Here is a 26,032-nt window from a genome sequence, read left to right on the forward strand (position 1 = left end):
AATCTATGTAGTGCTTACTGATGACTTATGCTAATCTGTATTTTGTTCACTGCTTGGAGATTCTGGGGTGGGGGCGTCTCTGACAGGCGTTACTGCCCATGTCTTACACCATTGGTACCACACGGTTCTGATTTGTTTTAGTGTTTACTGTGAGAGACTAATTTCTTTACAAATCGATGCCCCACACCCCCCTCCCCAAACAGGAGACGTTAATTAAAAGAATGGAAACAGAAACTGTGAGAGAGGAACCCACTGTTATAAAAACCATTTTGCTACCTATGAACGAGGTTGAAGTTCGAATTCAGACACGAGCTGAATTGCGTTTTCTGAACGCCTATAGCCAGGACGGAAACCTTCTCCCAGATACCCCCTTCTCCCACACAAGAGACAAAAAAGATCAAATCGAACTGAGCATGGCATGGTGTGATAAATGCGATATACTACAAAATCAATTCAAACCAAAAACAAACATACTTTCAAAATAATCTGGATGACATAAACCGCTTGGCTATGTATCAAGTGAGTTTGAGTTCGAATCTCGACTAGATCTTGGGCAGCAGAGAATCCTTCTCTAAGAGATCCCCTCCCACCACAGGTCCACCATAAGGAACTGAGCACGACCTAGATTAAAAGATGCGCTTATAAAAAAGTAATTTACAAAAAAAAATTATAATCAGTTTCATTGATTGCCCTTCGCACTAGAATACTTACACACACATCTTTATGAATTTAATATTTTGTATTTCAAGCACGGAAATTCCCTTAGCTATCAAGAAGGGGGGGGGGGGGGTAAGCAGAAAAAAAGCCAGAGGTCAACGCTTGGTATTTTAAATATTTAGTACATTGTATTTCTTTTAACTGTCATTAAATAAGTTATGTCTACTTGTAATCAAAGCTTTAGAAGAAATATAACAAATTATGTCATTATTGTCAACGCATAATAATTAATATGCAGCTCAAAAGAGATAACTATGTCAAACTTTACATAGATTATATATCTACGAATTGCTTCCCTTAGACATTTTTTTTATTCGACCTATAGAACTAGTTTAATTTATACTTATAGTTCATCTTATGGAACACAAATTTAATTCAAGTACATCTTATGTTCTGTCTCTGAAAACAATCATTGTCTTCAGATGCTTTAGTTTAGCGGTTCTCAACCTTTTTAGTTCCACAAACCCTTTTTACAATAGTCCACTATGCGGCGACCCCCAGCCGCAAAATAATATGCTTTCGCTAATGTTATAAAATCGTAACCATAATGTAAATATCTGATAGAATTACCAAAGCTGTATCTTTAATCATCAAACTATAAATATTTCTTTTTATAACCAGTGGCGTCACTAGGGGGGTGTGGGGGGTGCGGTCCGCTTCGGGTGACACCCATTAGGGGGGGGGGATGACACCCAAGTTTTAAAAAATGCACTTTGTGAATAAGTGATAATTAAAAAAAAAATGACAGTGGCCAAATATTCGAACATGCTATTCACATACTATTTTTTGTATTTCGACTATGCACACTATAATTGTTTAATAAAAGTATATCAAAAGGTTTAAAATGCTATAGTATACTTAATATATCAACGAAAAAGTGAAACCTTACTTTCAGATATTTACCAGCTGCATGTATGTTAATGAACACTGCTTTAATTTTTAAAAAATTGTTTTAATCGAATCTTTGAATTTGTACTAAGCAACGTAATATCAGGATGCCAACCAATAGTTATTGTTTAACAAATGACATTCTTCAGGTATTACATATTATTGAAATCTTACATGTAATTAATGTAAATATTGTAGAATTGGAAAGTAAATAGGTGGCCATTGAGATTTCTGAAGATGATGATGTTATTTCATTTTTCTGTAAAAGAAGCTGTAGCCTCAGAAACGCGGACAAAAAATTATGATTATTAAACAATTGTCGTTGCATCGTAAGTGTGTCATTAAATCATAAATCACTCATTACATCATATATCGCCAATTACATCATAAATCACTCATTACACCTCGCCCCCAACATTTTCTTTCCGTCACCAGGTGGTCACAGCACAAGTAGATGTAACAGTTCGTGAGCAGTGAACGCCCCGCGAGAGAGTTTCAATCGATTTCTCCACCAGCACGTGCAGCTAAATGACTCACGACCTAATTCAACTTTTTTATTTTGAAATATAACGATAGCAATTAGTTTAACTTTTATTAACTGTTAATCTCTTATTCATATATACTCAAATCTAATTATATTTTTAAGTCCATTGTTTAAAAAAAATTGATTGGAATAAGACAAACTATATGAGTTGACTAGACATAGTCTATTTATCACTGGATACAAGAGCCCGCCAGTGTGTCAGGACGCGCAGACGTCATCGATCCAAAACAACTGGTTGGCGGTAAAGAGTTGCAAAGGGCAGACAACCCGAGATGTGTACGTGGTTCATATTTACGTGGTTACGTGAAGAAAGAGATGAAAGACATCCACACATCATTCGTCGTAACTGAACTGTAAGGATTGGACTTTAGGGACAAGCCTTTCTTTCGTGTCTGTTGTGGTGAATCGCTTACAGACTTTGGAATTCCCAGCGGTTGTTCTAGAACAAGTATCCCATTAAGGTAAGCCTAGTGTTGATTTTTAACATCTATACTCTCGATATAAGGATATGTGTGTAATCAGGACCAATCCTTATCTATATCAAGTTAGGGCCTTATTTTAAACTCCTATAGTGGTACCATAGCTATGCAATGACTGCCTGAATAAACGAACAACTAGGGAGCTTTGCTTATCACAGTGTAAATTTTGTAGATCTAGAATCTATATTGTTATGTAAACAAAATATTGTCCTAGACTTTATTGTAAGAAAAACCATTTTCATTTTAAAATGGCGACTGCATATACTTTATAGTTATTGTGTAAATATGTTTTAATACATGCAATTAAAATAACAAAAAGATCATGGATCTATGGACCTCTAGTTGTTTAACTCTGATCAATGGGGTGACCAATCGTTGTGTTTGTTATTTTTGGGAGTCCGGAGAAATTCCAACCACAACCCTTTCCCTTTTATATATATATATATATATATATATATATATATATATATATATATATATATATATATATATATATATATATAAAAGCTTTTGTATAACAGCTTTTGTTATGTAACATTTGTGTAGGGTAAAAGATAAACTTTATAAAGGCTATAAGGTTGATGAGATCTTTTTTGTGGCCTAGCTCCTCGGGTACGGAGGAGGGTGGTGGTGCTTAGTTATTGACCCGAAGCCTCTACTAGTTGTTATTTCACCAATGTCTAAGAAGATGTCTTAGTCCTGACAAAATTGACCTTTTCGACTGGACTGGTCATATTGGCTTCTGATATTCCAAAGTGAGTGTTCACATTATTAGCTCTCACGTTAGAATGTAACTCTGGTTACTTAGAAATAAATTACAACCTTATTTACATCTGTGATAGGTAGGCGATAGAATTATATTATATTTTTCTTTTACTAATAAACACAAAACACTGGTCGTTCAATGAGAACGAAGAAGAAGAAGAACTGGTCGTTCTGAGTTTCTTGGGACCAAAATGGTGGTATAAGTATTTCCGTGTTCCTGTCTTTCTGTTGCTATAGTAACTTCAGTCAGGAAACTCTTGGCTTAGTTTCTCTTTTTCTTTTGTAGATTAAACAAAAATTGTCATGGTCATAAAGCTGAATGTGTCAGACATTATGGAGTTACAAACATGCTCATGTCATACTGTCATATCCTTTTGGTCTGTAACTTCCATTTAAAAAAAAAAAAAAAAGCCTGCTTTAAAAAGAGAGAGTGCGACCCTGAAATTCAATTCTTCTTAATTTTAAAACATATAGCGAACACTCTATTAGATATGAACAACTAGAATAATAAATGAACATGTTTAACTCTTTCTCTCCCAACTGGCGTTACCAAAGTTGATTCCACTAGAATGTGGTAAATAATTACGGAGAGAAAGAGTTAAGACGCTAAATACAACTAGATTAATAATGAATATGTATCAGGTCACATTCAAAGTATAAGGTTCCCCTTTCAGACCTTATGGTCTATAGGGCAGATGATGTTAAGGTCATTTGTTTCTGTGGCCTACGGTTATCAAGTGTATCATGTCGCCAGCACAACGACCAACCGCCTTTACTTTTTCCCAACTCAGGTACCTATTAGCCAACCATGGGCCACATAATCAGATGACCTTTACATTATCTGCCCTATAGACCACAAGGTCTGAAAGGGGAACTCTACTTTACTTGGGTTGACTCAGAGATGCCCAAAGATACCGAAATTAAAAATCCCAGTGTTCACCAGGATCCGAACTCGGGACCCCTGGTTTGAAAGCCAAGTGCTTTACCTCTCAACCACCGCTCCTCACATTCACGTTCAGGTGTTATAATATTTGTTTGAAATAATATATCTATATATAAATAGTCAGATATAAGACTTTTGAATCTCAATGTCAGCTGTAGTGATTATCAAAACAAAAATCAGTCATTTAAAAAAAAAAAAAAAGAAAATCGTTAGCTTGTTGTCAGGTCTCTGACTTCTTTCGTGACTAGGCGGTAGGTTTGAAATCTCACTTCACGGCTCAACAGTTGGCTGCGCTTAACCGAATCGAACCTATGACGTAATCGATAACTGGATTGATGAAATGTGACGTCATACACTGTGGAACATTTGTAGCCTTTAATGTCTTTTTTTTTACATAGCTTATATACACTCAATCCGTCTGTCTGATGAGGATCGAACCCACGATTTTCGCGTTAATAGCACGACGCTCTAGCAGCTCTGCTAGGAAGCTATGATGTTATGTGTAGTATGTCAGCTCTTTGTAAATGTTAAATGTGATTTAAGTTGTCTTTTGAGTTTATGACTTCTGGTCTTGAGTCTTTGATTTGTGATTTTGAATTTTTGACTTGTGATTTTTGAGTCTTTGACTTGTGTCTTTGACTTTTGATTATTCAATAACCTAAGTGGTCAAAACCATACATATTTAGCTATATATATACATATATAAATACCTAAGGATTAATGTCCCTTGTTGATATCAATCAAAATAATTAATTATCAGTATATAATTGACTAATTGTTGTTGTTTTTTATTGATTCGTGTCTTGTCTATACCAAAGAATAATTGTGCAAAGTTTCAACTTGGTCCGAAAAGGGGTGTGGATGAAATAACCTGTACAAACTTTTTATCAGACATACAGACAGAGTGAGTTGATATAAGCTTTCTAAAAACAATTTTTAAAAAACATGAACTGTTTAAAACTATACCAAATGCTCTACATGTATAGCTGTTGTTTTTTTTAATTAGAAAAAAACACAAGATTGGTTCATTTTGTAAAATACAGTAAATCATACATATTTTTTTTTTTTACCATTTGGTGTGACCTACTACGTCAAGGTTTTAAAAGACTATCTAACAGTTCCATTAAGTCACTGTTATAGCATTTATCGTGTCCTACTTAGCATAGGATCAGAAGGTAAGGACTTAAACAAAAGTGTTCCCAATATAGCCCTGACCTAGGAACAGAATGAACCTTGGCATCAAGTGCAAGATCGATCCAATGAATGAAAAACAATTCATGTCACAACTAACGTTCGTTGGACATACAACTATTTGTTTATTTTATCAGGCAAACAACACATCATGCGGGTACTTTTAGTGCTAGACTTTATGTGTTTATTTTATCAGGCAAACAACACATCATTCGGGTACTGTTAGTGCCAGATCATTTTATATGTGTTTATTGTATCACTCATACAACACTCATACAACACATCATTCGGGTACTTTTAGTGCTAGACTTTATGTGTTTATTTTATCAGGCAAACAACACATCATGCGGGTACTGTTAGTGCTTGATCATTTTATATGTGTTTATTGTATCACTCATACAACACTCATACAACACATCATTCGGGTACTTTTAGTGCTAGACTTTATGTGTTTATTTTATCAGGCAAACAACACATCATGCGGGTACTGTTAGTGCTAAATCATTTTATATGTGTTTATTGTATCACTCATACAACACTCATACAACACATCATTCGGGTACTTTTAGTGCTAGACTTTATATGTTTTTGTAAATCAGGCAAGCAACATATAATTCTCGGTACTGTACATAATAGATTTGATGTGTGTTTTTAATCAGGCGAGCAAACCACATTTCTGGTAGGCTAAGTGTTGGATTTACCTATAGACAATAAAGGCTCTAGCTTATGGACTTAATTCCTTGAGGGCCCAATAATTTTGAAGAAAGAGCAAGGGGGGACAATTGCCTTATGCTGATAACAGGGGGCCCATATCTGAAGTCTAAAAACATTCAAGTTTCTAATACTGATAAAATAAACTTTATATTGTAATTTTTAATCAGGCAAGCAACACATAATTCACATCCTGCTAGTGCTAGTCTTCGGCACTAGGGTAATATCTATATTCCATAATAATGTCGATGTTTCGTTTGTGGTAACTTCTTATTGTTTTGTATCAGATGAAATGTAACTCACTATGGCAGGGATTGTAGTGTCTGTACAGCACGAATACTGCTTTGTACATTACAGATAATTAAATAAATAAAGATATTAAAAATAGATGTATGTACGTTTGAAAAAAATCATTTCTATATCAGTAACATGAATGTACGAAGTTCTCAAGAAATAAAGTGTTCTAAATTGTTTAAAATCTTCATAACAATGGCAGGATTTAAATCTGTGGGGGGGATCGACCGTGTCGTAACATTAGTATAGATTGTCATACGGATTGTTTCCATTTGCTTGTAAATCTGACCAATATATCATGTTTATATGGACAAGGAAATGTGTGCTGCAGTATTGCAGTAAGTACAACAGTTGGGAGTTGGGACGTAAGAGAAAGAGACGAGAGAGAGAAAGAGAAAGAAAGAAAGAGAGAGAGAGAGAAAGAAAGAGAGAGAGAAAGAGAGAGAAAGAGAAAGAAAGATAGAGAGAGAGGAAGAGAAAGAGAGGGAGAAAGAGAGAGAGAGAGAGAAAGAGAGAGTGAGGCGTGAGAGTGAGATGTGTATCAAATCTTGTGTTCACTGCCTAGCTTACAACCTATGCTCTTACTTAACATCTCACTTTGTTTACGTCACTCTCGTGCTGGGGCCCCAGGTTGTAGGTAACACTACAACACATCTTCTTCATCAATGTCAAAACATCTTGCAGCAATGTGACTGAAACAGAGCGGTCACCTGGTCTATCGTACACACAACACAGTGAATCTCAAATTATACCACTTATAAAAATCCTCTCTATAGCATTGACCTACTTTTGCTTAATGCTACAGAAAGATTCAAGGCATCACCTACCAAACCCATATCAGAAATGAGGACATCCAAAATAAGATCGCAATGGCAATAATTACACGACACCGTGTAATAAACAAAGAAATGCCAGTTGATATTTTAAGGCCATTTGATGAGATCTAGGGAACTCGCAATTACATTTTTACAGGGAACAGTACCGGGGGGAAAAACGAGAGGCAGACAAAAGAAGTGATGGGAAGACAATGTCAAAGAATGGACAGGTCTATTAATGGAAGAGACTCTCAACCTGGCTATAGACAGAAAAGAATTGAGAGATGTGATCAATAGGTCATGTCAGTGACCTAACGGAGAGTTACGGTCAACATATCAAGTTAGATGAAATAACAAAGAGATACGATCAACAGATCAAATCATGTCTTTTGACTTTAGGGTCCAAAAGGCTAAGGGATGTGAATTTCTTGTAACCAATCATATAGCTCTCTAGTTCTGTGCGAAACAGTTATAGATCATGAAGATGGGCTTACAAGTTTAGTCTACAATGTTACAATTCCCAAAAATACTTAATTGGCTTTCAATTAGCTTAATTTAAGCAGGCCTGAATTTCAGAACTAAGTTAGGGTCCAGAGAATGTCACATCGCTGGATGAGACATAAAAAGAATCAAATGTGATACAGTTTCAAAACGAAGCTGAAATCTTGGGCAATAATATTTCAACAATAATTTGAATTATTTAAAAATAAAACCCAACAATTTGTTCCAAATACAGTGATACGACTGTTAAGAACTGCTAGTATTTAAATGAAATTTCAGTTGACTAAGCTATAAACTCAAACTTTTTTTTTCCTTTTTATAACTAACTTATCTTTCTAGTATCAACTAGATCTAAATTATTTTACTCTTTCTTTGAAGTTGGAAGTCTCGCCTGAGCCTAGCTTAACATAAATTTCTTCTATTTGATGCCAGTTCTTATTGAAATGTTAAATCTCGACACTTCTGCTCCACTTCTGTTGCTGACGTCAAGCAAGACAAAACTTGGCATACGAATACAAAAACTTTTTACCTTTACCTATCCCTTAGTCTGTTAGACTGTTGGGCCGTCTTTCTCCATTCCAATCTTTGGCCTTAGTTAGAACCTCTTTCAATTGCAAGCCCGTCCATTCTTTTATGTTGTCCTCCCATCGCTTTCTCTGTCTGCCTCCTCTTCTTTTTCCTGGTACTGTTCCCTGATGGAAGTCTTTGCGAGCCCAGTGAATCTTGAAATATGGTCATAGATTTTTACGTTTTTTTTGCGTTTTTTTTTAAATAGACTAACCGGTGCGAATCTAAACATTAATGTTTCTTGTTTGATATGTACGCTAAACGGTTTGATGGGTACTGTGCAAAATCAGCGAAACCCTTGCATATTGACAGAATAAGCTTTGAAACCGAATAATATAACATGTAATGTTGTTTAGCGCTGGAGGCGCGGTGGCAGAGCGGTGAAGCGCTAGGCTTCCAAACCGGGTGTCCCGGGGTCGAATCCTGGAGATGACTAGAATTGTTTAATTTCGGAATCTTTGGACGCCTCTGAGTCTATTCAGCTCTAATGGGTACCTGGCATTATTTTGGAAAAGTAAAGACGGTTGGCTTACGGTTAATGAGGGTGCCATTTGGCCATCACAACTTTTTCCCGATTCCCCAACTAAACCATTACCCATTACTAACAAAGAGAAGGGGCAAAGGCGAGTAATTGTCGCCTTAACCAATAAGCTTCGGACAGGAGAGGCTCGTGAGCCATGGCTAGCTACCCACCTAGGAGAAGGAAAACTCAAACCTCTGCTGCCTTGCAGCTATACCCAATCATGGGAAAGGCTTCGGGAGTCAACCCTGAGGAAAAATCAAGAGCTGGCTACCCTAAGGCAGTTTGCAGCACCAAGTTCTACACCCTGGCAGAACCTGCAACGCCGCTGACCCTAAACTGTATCGGCACTGCCATTCCTTTAGATACGTCAGCTGCGTGGAGAGGAGGGAACTGATGTGTGGGTGACATTGTTACGACCACAGCAAATGCCCAGGCATTCATCTCATTTTCATGAGATGATCCATAGTCGCTTTGCTAAGGTCATAGATTACAGCTGGGTGGACTCGGAGGCACCCGAAGATCCCGAAATTAAAAATCCCAGTTTTAACAGGGACCAGGACCTCGGTTCTGAAGCCAAGCGCTTTTCCGCAGAATTTTATTCTCTGATTAACATGAACGACCAGATGATCACATGGATACGCTTAAGACGTAACTATCTTCTTGTTGGAATGAACGTGTGTAGTTTATAAGGTTGGATAGACGTAATTTATAAGGTTAGACAGGCCTACGTCCAGACATAATTTATAAAATTAGACAGGCTTATGTCCAGACATAATTTATAAAATTAGACAGGCTTATGTCCAGACATAATTTATAAAATTAGACAGGCTTATGTCCAGACATAATTTATAAGGTTAGACAGGCCTACGTCCAGACGTAATTTATAAGGTTAGACAGGCCTATGTCCAGACGTAATTTATAAGGTTTATAAATGTTTAGGACCGGCTTTACGCTGAGAACTGTGAATCGATCACATGATAAGAACAGTTTCAATATATGTCGAGAACCATTCAAAACCAGCGTGGCACATAGAGATATATGTCTAACATCATATACAAAGTATTGTAGCAGATTGCCGAGTCCATGGCGACATCTGGTGTGTTGTCAATTTAGGCATTTTTATATCTCGTTTGTTAAGAATTGTGATGGCTTTTTTTGGAATGTGGATCTCAAATAAATCGTAAATTCTTCAACATGCTTGTCCTCCAAAATAAAACACTCTAATTCTAATTAAGTCTAAGCTAATGCATGTAGTATCCATTCATATGTAGTTAAATTGTTGCCTATATAGCGTTTAGCAGCAGAATAATCATGGTCTATAGTTTAGCTTTGACAAATCTAGATTTACAATATATTTTCGTCATATTTTGAGAACTGCTCCTGCTATGAGAACCACTGCTGAAACGAAAACTAGGCCTACTACTATTGTGAGAGCCACTGTTAGTGTGAGACTCACAGTTGGTGTGAGACCAACTGCTGATGTGAGACCCACTGTTTGTGTTAGAGTCACTGACGCTGTGAGACCCACTGGTGGTGTGAGAACTACTTTTGGTGTTAGAATTACTGCCTGTTTGAGAACTGCTGCTGGCATGAAAAGCACTGCTAGTGTGAGAATCTCTGCTGGTATTTACACAAATGGCGTGCTGTAGTTGATGTCATCAAAATTTACTGGTTAAGCTCTAGGGACATTAGATCTCGGGATTGAGTATCTGTATCTCGATTATAAACTGTTGAACTGTCACTGACTGAACACAAACCTACAATGCGATGCAAGTACATCTTGACATACAGCTGCGTATAGGCCTGTGTCTCTATCATTTCTAAACAGATCTCGGCGCTTTGTGGGCACTGTGAAGTTTGTTGATAAATTTAAACAGAGTTATTACATTTTTCTTGAAAGGTTTGTGCTAACAAATTGTTTTCAATGCATTTAGGACAGAACAAAAAAAAATGTTTAAGTCAATGGTTCAATATTAGGATAGGGGAAAAAAATAAGGTAACAAAAGTTGTAGTTCAGTCTGTAAGTGTCACTACTCACACATAACGTCACACATCAATGTTATACACATCAATGAACACAACTAATGTGAAACTATTGTTTTCATTAAGTGTCTTTGTCACAGAAAAATTTGCACCTTTGACGACCTCTTTTAATAATCATAGCGGATTTACGGATAGTCTGCGTCATATTCATCATTGGAATAACACGAAATGCCTTTTAAATCTTGGTTTAAACAAAAATGGCTTTAAGCAGACTTAATTTTATAAATAAACTGGGTCACTTTAATAGCACCATAAGCAATCGTTACGCCTGTTTAAAGAACAATGAATTAAATCTTGGTTTTAACAAAAATGGCATGTAAGTTTTAACTCTTTAAGCAGACTTAATTTTATAAATAAACCGGGATTCTTTGGGAGTAACGAAAGCAACCTTTACACCTGTTTACACCTGTTTACAGAACGATGAAAACGTTGTTTTAAAGTTCTAAACGTGAAAGACGGACTGACATACTGCATAAAAATGACACTTTTCCCTACGGAATTAAAGCGCTAACAAAATTTGCGGCGCTCATCACTTCACCCATCACTTTACTCATCATTTCACCCATCACGTCATTTACACTTCACCCATCACGTCACCCACACTTCACCTATTACTTCACCCACACTTCACCCATCACTTCTCTCATCAATTCACTCATAACTTCATCCATCACTTCACCTATCACTTTACCCATCACTTCACCCACACTTCGCCCATCACTTCACTCATTGCTTCACCCATCACTTCTCCCATCAGTTCACCCATCACTTCAACCATCACTTCACCTATTATCTTCAGCTGTGGTTCGGAAACCGCCTGCTGCTTGATGCTCTCTTCAGTCTGTTAAAACAGAAAAGCAGTTGGCGTAACAGAGGTGTTCCCCCCCCCCCCCCCCCCCCCCATGATCCCTCCCTTCAGTAGGCCACTGGCAGAAAATAAAGTTGGCGTCTTAGTGAAAGAAGACAAGTTATTAGAGCAGGGGCAGGTAATATTTCAGTTAATCTTTTATCGATTTTTTCTTTTTTTTTTTTCAGTATTAAATAGGTCACGGATGTAGTCAATGAGCCCCACAGTCTACTATTACTATTCATCTACTAACGTCATGTCTCGTGGCGGAGGAATGGGTTCGGACAAGGTAAGAAATTGAGACATTTTTAGTCTACATCGACTGCTTAGCAAAGATTGTTTCCCTTGGTATGAATATTGTTGATTAAAAAAGTAGGTAAATAATTATAATGAGTCTGTGATTTAGTTGATTGTCATTAAATTTTAACTTATAGATCTACATGTCGATACTAGATCTATCATACTATATGTATTTTGTGTGTGTGTCAGGCCCATTAGATTTATTTCTTTTTATTTGCCTTTAGATCTAATCTAGCTAAATTGTTCGGCTCTCCTGTATGGCTCTTTAGATACTAAGATCACAAAAGTAGATCTAAAATATAGACATAGAAATATATATAGGTATGTGAACTAGCACTACAATTCATCTAATAAGCAAGAAGTACAAGTCTACAACTTACTACAAGCATAACACAATAAATATAGTCTAGAAAATCTAGATATAGATCTAGAAGTCTATACGTCTGGCTATTAGATATACATCTCTACTCTAACTAGATTTTAGCATGAAACAATTATTTGCTATTAAAGATGACCCTATATTAGCCTATATAGGCCTACATTATAATAATAGATTTAAATTTAAGGTGCAGACTGACTCTGATTGAGCAAACCTTATAATTGGACAAAAAAAAATCATTGTTTGTTTGTTGTTAAATATTTTACATGTTTCGGATGTTCCATCATAGTTGAAGATAGTTTACTTTCTAGTCCAAACCTCCCACAGGGGGTCGGCGGATGGGAGTGGCCAGGGTTTGAACCCGGGACCATCAATAAATCTAAACGACAGTCCAGTGCGCAAACTGCACCACCAGGCAGCTGTTGATATATGATGTAATGTTGTGTGAGAGTTAGTTCCCTTAGCGGATTAGGAAGTGTGTATTGCTGTTCGTTATCTAATAAGGTGGAATAAAGCCTGTGTGTATATTGTATATCGGCCTTGTCGTTTATCCAGCACGCTAACTGCACGACCAGGCAGCCATTTGGACACCCCTCTCAATTAAGTGGGTGTCCGGGGGGGGGGGGGGGGAGATTTTCAAATTCTGCCCCACCCTAGCTATGCCACTAACAGTCTGACATTTCTGACACCATAAATAGTTTGTTTTTATTTTTATATATTTATTTCTATATACTGCATGTGTTTTGTTTTTGTTTTTACATGTTTCGGATGTTCCTTCAGAGTTGAAGATAGTTTACTTCCTAGTCCAAACCTCCCACAGGACGACGGGGGATGGGAGCGGGCAGGGTTTGAACCCTCGACCATCGATAAATCCGAACGACAGTCCAGCGCGCAAACCGCACGACCAGGCAGCCATCCCATGTGTGAAAGATTTTTGATCTAGAAATCTAGTTACCATTTAAGCCTCTTCAATTATTATTAAGTAAAAATTAAAACCATTATTTTTCAACATTATAAAGCTAATTAAAATATTTTAAAAATTATAAAAGGAAATAAAAAAATAATATGTGGATTTTATTGATTGTATTCTATAGTATGAACCTGGGCAGCGTGGTGGCAGCCATGAAGCACTATTGGCTTCTGAACCGGGGATCCCTGGTTCAAATCCTTGTTGAAGACTGGGATTTTTAATTTCGAGATCTTTGGGCCCCTCAAAAGGGGTTCCTGACATTAGTTGGGGAAAAGTAACTTCATGTTGGCTGTGATACCCTCATAGACCGTAGGTCTGAAAGGGGAACTTTACTTTTTCTGTAGACCTGTCTGCCCTCGTAACCTGAACTCAAATATAATTGTTGTAAAACTACAAATTATAAAACTACAAACTGAGGTAGCCTATATTTCGTTAGTAATATATATGACTACATGAACACTTTCCTTAGTCACTAAGTGTAGCTTTATTTAAATGTTAAAGTAAATTTTGTAGTAGAACATTCCTGTAACTAATGTTACATTTTGAGAATTATTTTTAAATTTCAGGTCATGAAATTGAATGTTGGTGGTACTTTTTACACAACAACTAAACCTACATTGTTGGCAGTGCCCGGGTCTGTGTTATACCAGATAGCATCAGGAGCTGTATATTGCCCTAGGGATGATCGTGGTAACTTTGTCATTGACAGAGATGGACATTGTTTCAGGTAGCCGCAGCTTTCCTGTCCATGCTTTTGAACTGTAGCTAGAATAACATTACATCAATGACTTATAACTATAGCAGTATCTCATTTATTTATGCTTATTCTAGTAACCAGCAAAATATAAAAATATTTTGTTGACATATGAAGGGAGAATGACCTTTGTGGGATTATGGGTGCGACATGGCCTAAATTGTGCCGATGTGCCAAAAAAAACAATATATATAAAAAGAAACTTTTTAACTCTTTCTCTCCGTAATTTTTTACCAGATTCTGGTGGAATCAACGTTGGTATTGTCTGTTAGGAGAGAAAGAGTTAATAAAAACAAAGCCTATCTAAAGGGGAAGAACTTCTCCCATAAAACTATATTTATCCATTATATACAAGATTCTTCCTTTATTTGATATCAAACAAAATAATCAATTACAATAATTAATTGACTAATCAGTGTTGTTTTTTTTATTGATTCTTGTTAGCTACAATAATTTTAGATAATTGTTTAAAGTATCCACTTGATCAGAGAGTGCATGAGGGACAAACAGCCTTAATAATTTTTTAAGGGGACTAAACACAACAAATTTAGCCATATCAGTAAAAACTGAAGGATTAGTTTCCCATGTTTTTATCAAACAAAAAAAAATTACCAGTAATTAATTGACTATTTGATAACTTTTATTTTATTGACACATGAGTTGTCTATGCCAATGAAAATTATGTGGTTTCAACTTGAATCGGTAATGGGTGAGAGTGAGTTGATATAAGCTTTGTAAATATATTGTAAATTCTTTTATATGTGCAATTAGGATATCCATCCATGGCTCTACAGCCCATTGAGTGCCTTGACCTGCTCTAGCACATAGTACATTTAATTTGTATAAAACATTTCAGTTAATTTACAAAGTGTTGTTTTTTCTTAGGGCTTCATTTAATTTTTTTTATCATTAACATTGTAAATTAGCTGTCATGTTGGTTAGACCCTTTAATAAGCAGCCCTAACCAGCTATACTAAAAAAAAAATTATTCTCACTATACAATTATTTGTTGTCCCATAAAACACATGTGTTACATTTTCATATTTGACCTTCTATAAATATATGTTTAGACTTTTTGCTGTAACAAAATGTAGATGATACTTTTATAAGTCAGTGTTCAGAGACAAATTATGTATCTAAGTTTTCTTAAAATAATATTCTTTTTTTTTTTCTTTTATTATCTTCATTGAAATTGCATCAGAGCATTAGATTGAAGTATGAAAATTTTTTATTAATTTTTTTCAGCCCTGACTCATAGTTTTGGTCAATTGATTAGTTGTGTGTTTTCTATGTAGCTGTTCCTGGCAGTCTATTTTAGTACAAATGTAAAAGGGACACTATACATTTCATATGTATAAAGATACAATGTCCCTTGAGTTTTTTTTTTGTTTTTTTTTTTGTTTTTAAATTAGTAAAATAAGATAAGATAAGATAACTTTTATTAATCCAATCAAATGGAAATTCGGTTTGACTACAATTGACAACCTCAGCGTAACTACTGTACAATAACAATATAGATGCACATACAAATGACATTCACACACGAAAAACACATACACATAACCAGCGCTTTATAAATAGACTTATATGTCCTTCGCGATGATGACAGAATGTTAATTTTTTAATGTTGGTCATCCAGGGTCTATTATTATGAATGTTTTAATTTTCTTCTTTGGTACAATCATGTTTTTACAGAACTGGATGTATGAATTAACAGTTGTGGTAAGCTCATCTGTCTGGGCAGTTGCTTACAAACATGTCCCAATCTGTTTGCTGTAGACAACTTTGTAGCTGTAAAACAGCGTCATCAGACCATGACTGGATGGACTGTACTTTGGGTTTTGTTGTTTTTAAAACCAGTTTGTACGTGGGGAAATAGGGGAAATAAGGATTGAGATGTGTATGCCATTTTTATGTTGCTATAACACATGTCCAAGGTTTTATCGTGCCGTGTGGGACAATTAACATATTGAGAATAGGTTGGCAAGTGTTGAGCTAACGAAAGATGATTGAAATACAGATGTGATCACTATTCTCAGGTATAATTGTATTTGATGTAGCTATGAAGCATTTATTTTAATTGTCAGGACAACAATTTACGTAAAGTTTGCAATGGACCACATTGAACAATCTTAAACAATCAATCGTCATTAAAACTGCTACATATGCATGTGAGACGTGGAAGTCGTCTGTCAAAATTGAGAAAAGACTAAATGTGGCTCAACAAAGATGGCTGAGACGGATTTTGGGAGTCAGTTACACAGACCGGATCTCAAACAAGGAAATCCTATGCCGAACTGGGAGTCGAACACTTAGTGAGGTTATGACTGAGCGTCGCATGAGGTTTGCGGGACATGTTCTATGTCAAAATGAATTACGCACACCAAGAGTTGCGATAACATGGAAGCCAAAACGAGGAAAGCGCAAACAGGGACGTCCTCGTATTACCTGGCGACACACCTTCATGGAGGACCTCAGAACAGTGGACACCAGGTGGGAGGAGGCTTCAGACATTGCCAGTGACAGATCATTATGGAGACAGCTTGCCGCCCAATGCGCCGAACAACGCGGGAGGACCTAAGTCTAAGTAAAAAACAATCAACATTGAGCCACATAAGGAATCAGTGGTCAGGGAAAAAGGTGTGATAACATTGTAATAGATCCATTTTCATAAAAGTGTGTAATCATGTTTTTGGTATTGCTATATTCTTCTTCTGTTATCTACATTAATGTCAAAGCAGAAAGTATAAAAAAATAAAGTCCTCCAAATATTTCAAAATATTTTCATCCTTTTTCTGAAGCCGTTGATACTTATTATGATCTGATGTGTCTTATGAAGGGAAAAATATGACATTTATAAACCAAAATAAAACCAGCTCGTATTAATGCTTTTTTTTTTTTAGATTTGTACTGAACTATTTACGAACATTCAAGTTGATCGTGCCAATGGGATACAGAGATCTAGATATTCTGAGAGAGGAAGCAGCTTACTATGGTCTGGATAAACTGGTAAAACTGAGATTTATTTGAAATAACAGTAACTGAATGCTTTCAACTGTCCACTTGGTCAATTACCTCATCTATAAAAAGTTAAAAAGTAAAGTTTACTGTGAGACTTTGATTTTGTTTGGCAAATAAGATGATGTGTTAGGCATTTATCATGATACTGTCATCTTGAGTGCCAGTTCCACACACAGCTATCCTGGATGTGATCATCATTCTTTCTGACCTTTCTGTCTAAAAATTATGTAAACAGTTTAATTTGATCCAGTGCTGCCACCTGTAATGATTTCTTTGTTAAACCTTGGAAATTCCATTAACTATTAAGACTTGAAATTGGGAGCCAAGGTTTCAAAACTAAATGCTTTGTACATGCTAAGTCATTCTATCCCATTTAGCAATTACTGGACTCAACTTCTAGATTGTCATTAATTCTTTTCTTCTCTGCATCTTCCATTTGCCTTGAGTATGTCATATTAATTTCTTGACTGTATCTATCTGCCTAGAGTTTGGCTCATTAATTTCTTGATTACTTTCTCTTCGGGAAACAATGTTATATCAAATTAATCAGTTATCACAAATATTTTTTTTTTCTCTTTATCCTGTGTTACATGTATTAATTAATTAAAATTTAATAGCAAAAAATTAATTCTTACATATTTATGTTGTTTCAAGGTAATTGCTATTGAGAGTAGTATTGAAATGAAAAAGAAGAGAGCTCGCTGCAGAAGATGGAATGGAGCTGCCAAGAGGCTGAGCGCCAGTGTTGGAGAGAACCTGAATAATCTTCCAGAGGATGATGGGGACGATGATTTTTTTGAGGACAGCTGGATAGGTGGAGCTACCAGTCAAGCTGTTTTATAACTGGCTGTTTTTTTTTGTTTTCGAACACTTTCCTTCAAAGAAATCATGTTACAACTGAATGCTGCTTCAAGGATTGCAATATGGTATTAGTTCAGTCTTGATTGCAAGTGTTATCCAATTTTTTTGTATTGCATTACTGACTTTTATCAGACAAGCATTTAGAATTACAAATACATATTTTAATGTATGCAAGGTACTGCTCGCTTCCTGGAGATCAAATTCAAACTTTTTCAGTTTTTTTTTAAATTATAGAGTTGGTAACATATATTTTGACATATTTTACATATACACTTTTATAGAAGTATTTTTTTTTGTTATTTATACATTACTTTTTAATCTTGCCTTCCAGTTTACTGATTTCGGGTATGACATTGCTATTTAATAGTAGATAATGAATACGTTACTTTTTAAAAATACAAGATGTAATATCTTAGGGATGGTTAATGGTATAAGATGGCTGCCTGGTGCTGTGGTATTAGCTTAGAAATGTTGTCACAAAAGTCCAGAGTTCAAACCCTGCCATCCTGCAGGAGGTTAGCTCTAGGATGTAATTATCTTCATTTCTGAAGTAACACATACTTATTAAACAAACAAACAATAATAGCTAAGAAAAGTAAACAAACAAACAATAATAGCTAAGAAAAGTGTCCTTTTCTATATACTTATTGCAAATACATGATCTTAAGTATTGATAGATTAATGTATTTAAAAAAAAAACTTATATTAAAATTATTTTTTATCATGTAGGTCCTTAATTTTTTTTTTTTTTTTAATTTTCTCAACATTAGTTGTTAGTTTGATTTAATAATTTTGTCAGTAATTAGTTGTGCACATTGTGCCTTTCGTTAATTGCATTTCCTTAACATTTTCGAACCTACTGTTAAGTCAGATGCTAATTAATTGGCTCTTCACACATCTGTGAATTAGGAGTGCTCAGATATTTAGCGCCACTTCAAGGTATGTTAGCTATTTGTCAGAGACTGCTGTGCAATATAAATAGCTAATTCTAGAAGATTCTTTTGTAGTTTTCTTAGCAGAAGTGGATTGAGTTTATTAAAAGAAAATCTGGAAGATTAAGAAATGACAATCATGCTAGTCCCTTGTATTGATATTGGGAGCAGGTTCAGTTTAAGACATTAGCCATGAAACTGTCCCTTGTATTGATATTGGGAGCAGGTTCAGCTTAAGACATTAGCCATGAAACTGTCCCTTGTATTGATATTGGGAGCAGGTTCAGCTTAAGACATTAGCCATGAAACTGTCCCTTGTATTGATATTGGGAGCAGGTTCAGCTTAAGACATTAGCCATGAAACTGAAACATTGTGCAATACATTTTTTTTTCCAGTTATTTTTACTCTTTAGTTTTCAGCTTTTGATTTTTCTATTTCATAAATAGAATTTTTAAGATAATTGTTTTGAATTTGTGTTACAGGGAGAACATTCCTTAAAGTGAAATTTACAAATAAACAACAAAGTAAAAACAGTTTATTAATAAATACCAAAGTTATTCACTTTTTAAATAAAATAACTTGCACAGGTATTGAAACATTTAAGTTTATCAATCCTAGTCTTGAGCATTCATAATAGTTATAATGACAAATCTAAGATCTTCTGAGCGCAGTGTTTCACATGACACGCAAACCCAGTTACGACCTGCATATTTTTCCATATCTCATGCAGACAAAACCTTTGTCTGCAGGTGATCTATTTAAGTTTTCTTTTCTTCTTTATTTAGTAAATTATAAAACTAATGGCCAAACATTTTTTTTCTTACAATTATCACATTTGACGTTTATGACATTTTTTTTTCAAGTCTTTTAAAGATATTAAATTCATAATATATTTTTTTTTGAAGCTACTGCTGTACATTTATTTAAACAAATAAAAGAATCATGGAGCGATGAGTCCATTTAGCTATTTTGTGTAGATATTTAATTCACATTCAATGTTCTTATACAGCTTCTTCCATAAAATGTTTGCTTTGTCATTATTCCTTAGTTTAATGAAAATAATCTTTTTTTTTTCATTAACATCTCAAAAATGTACACAAAAAAAAAGGAAAAATGTCATATATACTCACATTATCATGTCATTTTTATTAATAATATTTGTTTGTTTCCTTAAACAATATCAATTTCTAATTGCCTTGAGAAATTTAAAATCATTTTAAACTAGCCCGTCCTAAAAAGATTATTAAGCTTCTTGCTAAGCCAACATTCCATTACAAAATTCTAAGAATTCTAATGATTTGGTTGCTCTTAAAGAATTTAAAACAAAAATAGAGTGATGAAATATTGTGGCATGTGATGTGTTTTTTTTTTCTCAAAGTTGTTTGATAAGAATTACAATTTAATATTCATGTATTATAATATGTATATGATTTGTGATGTATAATATTAAGAATTTATTATTGTATTTTGGTTAAAAATGAAAAAAAAAAATATTTGCTTTTTTTTTCTTTCAGATAATTTAAATATTTATTCATTTCTATTTATTCAATGGTACTATTGTTCTAATATTGAATGACTAATAGCTCGTTGAAGGGCATAAGGCTTCAAATACTTTTCTCTGAGAAGTTTCAGGTGACTTGACTTAAGTTGAGCCTCATGTAAGCCTTGTAACTTTGCTCTTCATCAACTTACACAATGAGATGTTTTCATCAACCTTCTTTGTTTGTTCATTTTCATTCAAATTGTGCTCCACTGTCTAGCACCTGTCTAGCCAAGGTTTGTCTGTTTCCACTGCTTCTTTGACATTGCAATAAGATGCTGTCTAGTATCACTTGTGTTTACGAGGTTCACTCAAGTCAAGGATATATCATAAGCAATTGTTGGTTCCAGTAAATTTGTAATCACAACAGCACAAATAGACCACATATGTTAACATGCAATATATTCAAAAACCTGTAGACTTTACATATTTCAGTTTTATTAAATGTTTTCAAGTTTAATATGTGTCATCAAGACTAAGGCAGCCTATTAGATAATTAACCGTCTGGTTTATTTCGTACTATTTGACCATGTTTCATAGTATACAAAAGTATTGAACTGAGCAGTTTACTCAGACCTCAGCATGTTGATGTCACATGATCATCAATTTATTGAGCAAGGCTATTAACATATTTTTTTATCAGATGGCTGCCTGGTCATGTGGCCTGCACTTAAACTATCATCCTGATGGTCCTGAGTTTGAGCCCTGTCCACTTCCCTCCCCTTGCCATCCTGCTGGAGGTATAGACTTAGGATTTAATAATCTTCATTTCTGAAGCAACATACCAAACTTATTAAGCAAAGCAAACAATTTTTGTATCTATTCATATTGATAAAATAAGTGAGCAAGCTAGCACAATCAATGACGCAGTCTAAAAAAACAAAACCTTAGAACTGAAAGATTGAATCTCACTTAAAAACACATTGCCTTCTATTCAGTGAAGCAATTTATGAATGTTTCAAGCACAATGGCTGCCTGGTTAGGTGGTTTGGGCACTGGACTATTGTTTGGATTTATCAATGGTCCTGGGTTTAAACCCTGCCCACTCCCATCCCCCGTCGTCCTGTGGGAGGTTTGGACTAGGAAGTAAACTATCTACAACTCTGAAGGAACATCCGAAACATGTAAAACAAACAATATTTTCAAACCATGTACATTTTCTTGTACTATGCTCTTCAAATATTATTCCAGCTGATGTAAAATCAATGAATTTTTAATCTAAACTTATACACCTTTATGACTAAATTGTCTAAAATTCCATTTGGCTAAGTTGTTTAGCAAAATCTGAATGATCATTCACTAATAGTTCTAAAAGCATCCTGTCAAATGAAAATACATGTATTTGATGTATTAAACATATCTTTAATGTGGCTGTGTTCTTATAAATTGTAAAGTTATCATCAGCAAGTTAATATTTGAGATTATTTCTATTATTTTCATTTGTTTGTAAGCATTCATTGATCTGATAATTTTATCAGAAAGATATACATTACAAAATGTTTTATTGAAACACTTGGACTATTCACTCTTTCTGTCCTAGTTTCTACTTTAACATCAGTGTAGGCTGGTTTTTTTTTCTGTCTACACTTGGTGTCAGAAAACTTTTTTTGCGAGTTTGCCAACTTCATAAATAAGGCTTATTGTTTACTGAAACAATTATATGTGGACATCAGTACAGAAAGGCTATAGCCTGAATAAATAAAATCAATAACATACTCAAAGTAGAGTATGTTGTTGTTAGTTTGTTTTTGTTGTTGTTTTTTGTGATGATATTTTAACCATATTGACTGTCATTTTTTTTCTTAATTTTTTATTCTTCCTAACCATTATATATTTATAAAAAAATTAGGCAAGACCTAGAGTTATTTTAGTTGGAAGTAAAGCAATTCTACTTTTGAAAGATAATAACTAGATCTATTATAATTTTACTTGTAGATCACATTTTTATGCCATTGTTTGATTTAATATTTTAATTTAATTCACAACAATTTTAACAGTTGGTATATGCTGGGAATCTTAATAATCTAAAACTTGAGGCTAGGCAGTAATTGTAAATTCTGAGAGAATCCTTCTCTTTTTTTAATGTATGCTTCTTATTCACTAGTTTGTGCTAATGTAATGGGTTTGATACCATGTTTATTATAAGCATTAGGGTAGCACAAAAAGTTACCAATTTTATATGCTTAGCTTTTTCCTAACAAAAAACATTCCACCATTTGCCAGAGAGATATTTTGTTAAAACTTGAATATCCTTGAACTATTTGAACTATAAATGAGAATTAGTCATAGATATTTTTTTGAAAGTATTTATATTATAATAAATTAAAAAAACACAAACAATATCTAATCCAATGTTAACAAATAATCCTAAATTTATTAGCTTGATTCAGAAAAAGATAATTGAGCCCAGTTGTCTTTTTTTTTTTTTACAAAATAGCTAAACTAGATAGTTAGGTATCCAATAGTTGATGAGGTACTCCATAGACTGCACTGCCTTTTTTAACAAACCTTGCTTCTCATTTCTTTTTAATTATCCACTGTACGAATAGTGTCCTAAGACATGGGGTATTATTGCTTTATAAGGAATTGAATAATGGTCAGAAGCAACTCCTAAATCTTTGTTGACAACATGACGGGAAATCCTGTTTTTATTGAACATGCTGGTTGGGGCACATATGCTACTACAGATTTTAATTATTTCAAAATTCAAACCTTATTTTTTTCTAATGGAAATAAGTACTCCTGAGAGGTTTATGAGTTACAATAGAAGTCCTCGGTTATACGGTATTCAAACTTAGTGCTACCATTTCATGTATTTATTTATAGTTTTATGCGTGTCCTATCACTGTTTTTATTGATTTATAAATTTCACATGTTGGTTTTGCATTGAACAATCACAGGTACCACTTCATGTATTTATTGTGTAAGTTGAAGACAAAAATAATGATACAACTTTGTCTCAGAGTTTTACTAATAAGTTGGTTTATATCCTTTTGAACCCCTTTCTCTCCAACATCTAGGACATTTTTCAGTGTTATGTTATGCATATACAAGAGTGGCCCACTTTGTGAGTTGAGGGGTGGGGGGAGAAGGAGCTGTGATTATATATATATGATATATATCCTGACAATTTAAGGATAGAAAAAGCAATGATTTTATAGATTTAGGAAATACAAAAGCAATCACAATGTACATCATGTGTCTGTCTGATATTGTCATGGCAGTGATGCCATCATGAGCACTCTGCACAAGGTGTTTAGCTTGTCAGGTCATTGTATACATCCCTCTAAATAAGCCTCCACATTTGTTCTTAATCATACACAATTATACCCAACAATATCTACTATTTTATTTAATTATTTGCAATATTAAGGCTGTGCATTCTGATTTGTTTTTATTTCATTGAATTATTTTGCTTATTACCTCCCTTAATCCCTTTATGTTGTTTTGTGTTTACAAGGAATTTTGTTTTGTTTTTGTTTTTACCAGTTATTATGAAACAGGATGTAGGTGCTTTTAAACAACTATATTTTTTAATGCTGTCATAGGTATATAGTATATGGCTGTGGTAATAAAAGTATAAATAAGTACCTAGTCTGTTACTGTTCCTAATATGTGATGTTTTAAATTGTTCTGATTTTCATAGGGAACTGATTCTATCCCTAACCCCCTTATGGTAATCTAATTTAATTTAAAAAGAAAAGATTATCCCTTATGTAATACATTTTAATCTTTTTTGGGGGGTAGCATTTAAATTTTTGACAATTAAGTATTTTGGTACTCTTTTGTAGAGGCTATTCTTTGAATGGTAATTATCTTTCATTTGATTATAGCCAGAGATTTTATTGCCTTTGTATTAGGTAAAGAAAATATTCCATTTCTCTCCTTCATCTAACTAGCGGATATTTAAGAGACTTTGGGGAAAAGAATAAGAAATAAAATTCTTTTTCCCACTTAACATGAAATCTGGTGTAAGTTTTCTTTCATTATTTTTGTTAATACTGTAGTTTTAAAAAAAAAAGGTTTTCATTTAATGATATACATTAAAAGCGTCTTTTGATTCATAGTTGACGGAAACATTGTAGTATTTTTTTCAACTGAGTAGTTTCAGATATATTAATATATTTCTTATTTAAGTATGTGGTGGCTAAAAAGCGAAAATGTAATATTTAATGGTGATATAGTTGTGGCGGCCACACAACACTCTGCTGTTAAAAAGTAACATTTATGTTGATCTATTATTGCTCTTTTGTTCCCTGCACCAAAGCATTTAGAAGATGCAGTGTTTTTTCAAAATAATTGTTAACACATGACTTTATCTTATAACATCCATGTGTAAAAAAAAATAGAAGATAATAATGTTAGAAATTTGTTTCGACATTGTAGCATTGGTCATTCAAATTTAATCTTTGATATTTTTGTTTTCTGTAATTGTAAGAGTATTGACTTTGTTTTAATTATTACTGAACAAGTCAATGTGACACTGAATTAATAATAAATCCAGAGATAGAACACTTTAAATTTCATTTTGACAAAAAAAAAGATAATTAAACTTCCTATAATATTCATATGATTTGTTTGTTTTCAATTGTTATGAGATGTATATGTTGTATATGATGTATATGTTGTATATAATGTATATGTTGTATATGGACATGTGATAGCTGAGTGGTAAAGCTCTTGGCTTCTGAACTGAAGGGTCCTGGGTTCGAATCATGTAGAAGATGGAAGTTTTTTTTACTTTCAGAATCTTTTAGGTTGCCTCTGAGTCCACCCAGCTCATCTGGGTACATTGGTTCGGAAAAAGTAAAGGCGGTTGGTTGTTGTACTGGTCACATGACACCCTCATTAACCGTGGGCCACAGAAACAAATGACTTTCACATCATCTGCTCCATAGAAGTAATTTGTTGGCAGTTTTCATTAAACGTAATAATCATCTTAGACAATAGGTTCCTTCAAAGTGAAAATACATAGTTAACACTATAAATGTCTAGACAGCAATAAAATCATTCTGACAGAATCAGTGATACAAGTTGAATAAATATCCCCAATGCATCTCCATTGCCTTTTTATGTTATATTTCTGCTCCAAATTTTGTGATTATCAATGCATAGTCTAAATTGTAGGCTAAATGTGTTGTTGTTTTTTTTATTTCTCATCTCTCATGTGCCCTTTACTTTCGTCGTAAGGGTGCCGCGACAGTTCGCGTAACAAAACCCCGCCACTCCTGCCTGTCAAACGCTGTTGCCCAGCCAGCATTTCTTTAGACAACCTTTTCTTCGTGTTCCCTCCACTGTAAGTTGAAGAAGGACTTTTGAATTTTGAAAATATGACGAACTAGCTTAGCTTTCGGCATTCCTTTTTGTTTTCAATTCACTACCCATTTAAATTGTAATATTGACTATGACGCCATCAGTTTCTACATTACTTAGAAGCTGTTATCAT

At 34.3% G+C, this 26,032-nt stretch overlaps 1 protein-coding gene across 1 annotated transcript; it reads left to right on the top strand.

The window, feature by feature from the left end:
- Positions 1-2,235: 2,235 nt before the first annotated feature.
- LOC106065346 (BTB/POZ domain-containing protein KCTD6-like) lies at positions 2,236-24,657 on the top strand. The gene is made up of 5 exons (XM_013224131.2): positions 2,236-2,610; positions 12,017-12,117; positions 14,044-14,204; positions 17,135-17,240; positions 17,907-24,657. The coding sequence occupies exons 2-5, from the start codon at positions 12,043-12,045 to the stop codon at positions 18,093-18,095; spliced, it is 531 nt and encodes a 176-aa protein (XP_013079585.2). The 5' UTR covers positions 2,236-2,610; positions 12,017-12,042; the 3' UTR covers positions 18,096-24,657.
- The last annotated feature ends 1,375 nt before the right edge of the window (positions 24,658-26,032 follow it).

Source organism: Biomphalaria glabrata, chromosome 14 (assembly GCF_947242115.1).
Source record: "Biomphalaria glabrata chromosome 14, xgBioGlab47.1, whole genome shotgun sequence".
Classification (NCBI taxonomy): Eukaryota; Metazoa; Mollusca; class Gastropoda; family Planorbidae; genus Biomphalaria; species Biomphalaria glabrata.

What these genes read in the sequence shown, in the direction of transcription:
- LOC106065346 (XM_013224131.2), top strand. Translation starts at nt 12,043, where the DNA reads ATGAGCCCCACAGTCTACTATTACTATTCATCTACTAACGTCATGTCT. An exon ending in GAGGAATGGGTTCGGACAAG is followed by an intron (nt 12,118 to 14,043) that starts GTAAGAAATTGA and finishes TTTAAATTTCAG; the next exon opens with GTCATGAAATTGAATGTTGG. An exon ending in AGAGATGGACATTGTTTCAG is followed by an intron (nt 14,205 to 17,134) that starts GTAGCCGCAGCT and finishes TTTTTTTTTTAG; the next exon opens with ATTTGTACTGAACTATTTAC.